A 6367-nucleotide genomic window follows, 5' to 3' on the forward strand; every position below is an offset into this window, starting at 1 on the left:
ACACAAAGTACCAGCAAAGTACATTACCCTCATCAAGGACATGTACGATAATGTTGTGACAAGTGTTCGAACAAGTGATGTCAAGACTGATGACTTCCCGATTAAGATAGGACTGCACCAGGGGTCAGCTTTGAGCCCTTATCTTTTTGCCTTGGTGATGTATGAGGTCACAATGGATATACAAGGAGATATCCCATGGTGTATGCTCTTTGCGGATGATGTGGTGCTACTTGATGATAGTCGGACGGGGGTAAATAGGAAGTTAGAGTTATGGAGACAACCTTGGAATCGAAAGGGTTTAGACTTAGTAGAACTAAAACCGAGTATATGATGTGCGGTTTCAGTACTACTAGGTGTGAGGAGGAGGAGGAAGTTAGCCTTGATGGGCAGGTGGTACCTCGGAAGCACACCTTTCGATATTTAGGATCAATGCTTCAGGAGGATGGGGGTATTGATGAAGATGTGAACCATCGAATCAAAGCCGGATGGATGAAGTGTCGCCAAGCTTCTGGCATTCTCTGTGACAAGAGAGTGCCACAAAAGCTAAAAGGCAAGTTCTACAGGACGGCGGTTCGACCTACAATGTTGTATGGCGCTGAGTGTTGGCCGGCTAAAAGGCGACATGTTCAACAGTTAGGTGTGGCGGAGATGCGTATGTTGAGATGGATGTGTGGCCACACGAGAAATGATCGAGTCCGGAATAATGATATACGAGATAGAGTTGGGGTAGCACCAATTGAAGAGAAAGTTGTCCAACATCGTCTGAGATGGTTTGGGCATATTCAACGCAGACCTCCAGAAGCTCCAGTGCATAGCGGACGGCTAAAGCGTGCGGAGAATGCCAAGAGAGGGCGGGGTAGACCGAATTTGACATGGAAGGAGTCCGTTAAGAGAGACCTGAAGGATTGGAGTATCACCAAAAAACTAGCTATGGACAGGGATGCGTGGAAGCTTGCTATCCATGTGCCAGAGCCATGAGTTGGTCGCGAGATCTTATGGGTTTCACCTCTAGCCTACCCCAATTTGTTTGGGACTAAAGGCTTTGTTGTTGTTGTTGAACAAATATTGAATTTGATGAACAAAATTTGTATTCCAGGACATTTAAAAAAAAGATGAACAATTTTTTTATTCAGTGAACAATTTTTTTAATTTGATGAACATTTTTTGAAAACAGTGAACAAAAACAGGTTGTGTGGGCATTAGTCGGCAGATACCCAGAAATATTTCATCTAAATTATAATCACCAGCTGTTTATAAACTTCTCGCTGTGTGCTGATTCTACTCTAACGTTTTAATTCTGATGATGAGTCGCGCACGTGACAGCCTTGAGAAATCATCAACCACCGTGGCACACACGTTGTGTGGAGGGTGCACTGAGATCTAGCTCGAGCTACTATCCCCGCGTCGCGTCCGCGCGCGGGAGCCGGACACGACACCACGACTCGGCTACACCGCTGCACCACGGATGCCGTTCTACCGGTGGCTAGAGCTTGGAACTGAATCTACATTCACGCACCGGCCAGCAGAGACAAGACATGCACTGCATGAAAACATGGACAAAGATCCACACAAATGGAGATTCCATATCGACATCATCAACGTACAAAACAGCCACCGCAACTAATCACAACTCTCACTCATGGCACACAGTACAAATCAGGTCCCGATCGATTATTTCGCCACCAGCAGCACGAACTCATCTAGTAGCAGTACAATCTCCGTGCCGCGGCGCGGTGCACGCGGATCACGGGGCCGACACGCACGGCCCCGCAACTTATTGCTACCACCACCCGCCACCAACCACAACACACGAGGAGGCCGGCGTACTCGATCTTACGCATCGGCGGCGCCATCGGCTGGGCAGCGGTCGACGACGGCCTCCAGCTTGTAGGGCGCGGCGTCGGTGGCGAGCCACTGCTCGACGGTGAAGAGCTGCTGGGCGCAGCCGCGGTGCGGGCCGGTGACGGTGACCTCCACGTAGTTGCAGTACCAGCCGTGGTGCGCGCCGGTGCCGTCGGAGGACACCCTCATGCGGCAGGGCGCGCTGGCCATGCACGGCCCGCGCCCGCTGAAGATGTCGAGGTTGCCGCGCTCGAAGTAGGAGTGGCCCTGCCACATGAGCCCGCCCCACGACGGCAGGTCCGAGATAGCCACGCCGTCGGCGTTGCCCGCGGTGTAGAGCTCCAGCGTGATGTTGGCGTCCGTCCCGGCCTTCCAGATCGACCCCGTCCGCACATACACCGTGTACACGCACTCCTGGCTGTCGCCGCCCACCACGGCGCCGCCCTTGGTCAGCTGCGAACGGATCGAAGCCGGCAAGGTAAACGCGATGAGTACACGAGCAGCGTAGCAATCATGTCATGAGGATAGGAGAGGGAGGGTGGTGAGTCACCTTGATCTGAGTCGGGAGGTCGCGGCCATGGGCCAGCGCGGTGGCGGAGACGGCGACGGCGAAGGCGAGGAGGAGGGCGGCGAGCCGAGCCATGGCTGACGGATCGGAGTGCGATCGAGCTTGGTGTCTTAAGATGCGGAGATTGCTGGGGGGGGGGAGTGGATGGTATAAAATGGAAGTGGGTGATGAGGCCGCGTTGGGCCTTGGCTGTCATCGTGCCACCGTGGCGTCGATCCGATCCGGAAAGCTTTAAAAAGTCTGTGCAGTTTTGTCCCTGCTCGTCTGAACTAATCCTGCATTATTCAATGGACGCATCATGGCCGACAGACAGACAGACAGGGCCGTGCCACCCGCCCCGCTCCCTCCGCTGTTTCTCGTTCCAAGTATCTCCTTACTGTTTTCATACGATACGAACTACTGAATTCGAAAGAAAATGATCGAAATAGCCTTAAGATCCGATCACAAACATATGGTAGAAGGGCTTAAGCTAAAGATGGTGTATGCATTGTGGAATTTTAAGCCAGCTATAACAAATATGATGGACACATCTTAAACATGGAAACCATGAACGTGTCCCAAGGGAATCCCAGAAGACAATGCCCTGGTAAACGGCACAGGGTACTAATAATACGATCACCATCGCGGCAGGGCTGGATCTGTTCTTCTCCGTGGGTTGCTCTCATGTTGGCCATGTTATGCCACATGCCGCCACATTACTAGACCCACCACACACTTTAACATCTCCAGATTTGCTAAAACAGCCTATCCCTCCCCTTGATCAAATGCATAATTGGCTCAACACTGCAGGCTTCTATGATTAGCAAGAATCCAATGGGAATTTGGGACTATTATCTAAGATTTCCATGTCCCCTAATTATAGCATGAAGCACAACCAGTTTAGTATTCAGGGCTTCTATTGTTCGCAAGTTTCATTGGAATTCTGCCAAAATTCCACACAGGGCACGGTTCAGTTACGGGTAGATACAGGAAAAGCCTCATGAAGCAAAAGAGGCCCCGAGTCACTGGAAACATTTTAACGAACACAGCTTATCAGACCAATCCGAGTGTCGCAGAGAACTGCAAATACAAGAAACAAATCTTGAACCAACCGTGACGCAGTGGTGCAAGCTTACTCAGGCGAAGAGATTGTATTCTACCTAGTGTACAGTTTACAGATTGGGTGCACCAGCAGTCCTGGTGACACCAATCAGTCGAATTGTTGGCGCAGGGCCATCTCAGTTTCGCTCTTCCATGATGCATGTGACGATTGCCCTCTCATCCTCTTCACTTTCTCCTTGTCTTTCACAGCAGAACCCTTCTTCTTCTCTGGCTCTTTAGCCTGCACCGGTCTGTCGTTGCAAACAGGGCATACCATTCCTTGCGCATGTGAATAGGTTTTTGGTATACCACACTGGAGGCACATTCTACAAATTGAAGAGAAAAAAACACAGTGAGGAGTCCTGTATAAGGCATATACCAGGAATGACAACAGATCGTATAAACAATTCAGCCATATGTGTGCTCGGTATGCTTTTGTTTAGTTATTTCGTAGTTGTATTCATGAAACAAAGTGGCCGTCTGTTACCTTAGAAGCTCGGCAGCATCTTCCGGACCAGGATTTGCAGCGCCTATTTTCCTCTTTCCTTCAACAGAACCTGGAGGGCTGGCACCATTCTTCATGTCACTGCTAACTCGTTCGTGACCAGCAACCAACTGTGGTTTCGCCGACACAACCGCAACTGGAGACAGTTTTGTAGTCAGATTAGCCAAGAGATAATGAATTTGAAGTAGAATAATTAGCGTGAGCATAAGTGCAGAACTAAGACTTTTATCACATGTTAGCACATATGATAATATCTGCTTTACTATCTATCGCATGCTCAAGCATATTAACAAGGTATTCCGCAGATAAGTAATTTTGCAGGTCCTATTTAAAAAGGGAAAGTTATATCCATTCAATGAACATCCAACAGAACCTGGAGGGTTGGCACCATTCTTCACGTCACTGCTAACTCGTTCACGGATGGCAACCAACTGTGGCTTCGCCGCCACAACCGCACCTGAACATAGTTTTTAGTAAGATTAGCCAGGAGCCAACTTGGATTTGAAATATAATAATTGCCATCAGTGAAACTAGGGATATTATCAGAAGCCAGCACAGATGATAAGATCTGCTTTACTAGGCATCTCATTTTCAAACATATTAACGAGCTATAAAATTATGTATCAAAATACAGATTCAATTCAAAATGGCCAATTATATCCATTTGATGTACTCAAGCAGAGGATGGCAGGTTTTTGTTGACCTATTTCCTCCTGCAAGATGTAAGCTAGATACCCAGATATATAGTCCTTCTAAGTCTTCTAACAAACACACAGAAGAAGAACAGGATAATAGTCACAGCACAAAACACATTTACATATTTCTCGCCTTATCTTGCAACCTGGGAAATGAATGCCAAATTGCCAATTCAATTACGCAATTTCTAGCACCAGCACATACATAGTGCACAAGTAGCATATCACAATAATGTAATCACAACCCTCATTGTGTACATCAAACTAACAGAAGGCTAATATGTTGAATGCAGAACTAAACTAAAAAACATCTGTCTTCATTTGTATAACTGGGTTCCATCTCTCTTTTCTATCCTAAATATGCTGGCCATGCCATCATCTTGGCTTCATGATACTTGTGTATATCAATTAATCATTAGGACATGTAAAATAACAACAGAAAACAACACCAGTTCTCCCGATTTCACTCACTTATCACAGACAATAGACCGGACATGCCATTCTAAACTACTGGGCACCATAAGCACACCAAGACGACTACAGATAAACTAATTTTCATGTACAACACGAACCAGTGCATTGTAAGTCAGGCTAGAATCAAATCGACCAACTCCAGGCTCTTGCAAATAACAGTCTGGCCACGCAATTGAAACACTAACCCTATGCCCCTATAGCAATGCAATTCCGCAACCAGAGACCACTAAGAAAGTTGACACTACAGCATCAACAACAAAACCTCCTCATATAATACGCTGACTGTGCCACATTTGAACTATAGAATTATGGTTCTACCACTAAATCCTCACTGTAAGTGTCAAAACACAGCCAGTTCTGAACCAGCACGAATATTAAAGCACGATAATCTGCTGGAAAATTAGCAGTAGTTTAAACGTCTCACCGGGAGGTGGCGGCTTTCTCCTCTTGGAGTTGGAGCGACGATCGAGCACGCCGAGCGCCTCCCCGACCTCCTCGGGCTGGGCCACTCTGCGGTTGAGGAAAGCCGGGGGCCCGGAGATCTCGGCGAAGACATCTAGCGCCGAGGGCAGCGAGGAGTCCCCATCTCCGGGGCTAGGGTTTACGCGGGGGCGGGGCTTCGCAGCCGGCTTCGATGGAGCGGACTTCTCGTCTCCGTCAGATCCGGCCTCTTCGGCTGATGAGTCGCCGGAGTCGCTCAGCTCGGCGCCGGCGCCGGCGGCGGGGTCGTCGTCCTCGGCGGAGGAGTAGCCCCCTAGAAGCGCTAAGCTCATCTCCGTGTCCGTTGTTCTTGGGCTTTCCTGGCTCGAGCGGCCGCAAATCTGGCAAAACTCTCTACGGCGCGGCGGAAGGGTCGGCGAGGTCCCTCTGCACGCATTTTTGGGCCAGCCCATGTGCGGGCGGGGCGGGCCGTCCCCTGTTTTGTACATTTCGTTTTTCTCTTTTCCTTTTTTTTCTACTATTTTCGTTCTTTATTTTTACAAATAATTCGGGATTACAAAAATGCTCTTTATTAAAAAAATAAAACAGGAAAATGTTCCATAAATCATAAAATGTCAAAAAATTCTTACAATTTTGTAAAATATTCAGAAAACCATAAAATGATTGTGATTTCGAAAAAATGTCCGTAGATTCAAAATATTTTTCACATTTAAAAAAATATATTCAGGAAATCAAAAAATGTACATGATTTTGAACAAATGT

The 6367-nt window shown here is 47.9% G+C and overlaps 2 protein-coding genes across 2 annotated transcripts; both read right to left on the reverse strand.

Moving 5' to 3' along the window:
• Positions 1-1541: 1541 nt before the first annotated feature.
• LOC119323865 (PLAT domain-containing protein 3-like) lies at positions 1542-2559 on the reverse strand. Its single transcript, XM_037597574.1, has 2 exons — positions 2393-2559; positions 1542-2295 (listed from the first exon to the last, which is right to left on the reverse strand). The coding sequence occupies exons 1-2, from the start codon at positions 2483-2485 to the stop codon at positions 1834-1836; spliced, it is 555 nt and encodes a 184-aa protein (XP_037453471.1). The 5' UTR covers positions 2486-2559; the 3' UTR covers positions 1542-1833.
• An 804-nt stretch (positions 2560-3363) lies between these two features.
• On the reverse strand, positions 3364-5975 carry LOC119323826. Its single transcript, XM_037597533.1, has 4 exons — positions 5589-5975; positions 4369-4452; positions 3978-4131; positions 3364-3816 (listed from the first exon to the last, which is right to left on the reverse strand). The coding sequence occupies exons 1-4, from the start codon at positions 5935-5937 to the stop codon at positions 3600-3602; spliced, it is 804 nt and encodes a 267-aa protein (XP_037453430.1). The 5' UTR covers positions 5938-5975; the 3' UTR covers positions 3364-3599.
• Between the last annotated feature and the right edge of the window lie 392 nt (positions 5976-6367).

Source organism: Triticum dicoccoides, chromosome 6B (assembly GCF_002162155.2).
Source record: "Triticum dicoccoides isolate Atlit2015 ecotype Zavitan chromosome 6B, WEW_v2.0, whole genome shotgun sequence".
NCBI lineage: Eukaryota > Viridiplantae > Streptophyta > Magnoliopsida > Poales > Poaceae > Triticum > Triticum dicoccoides.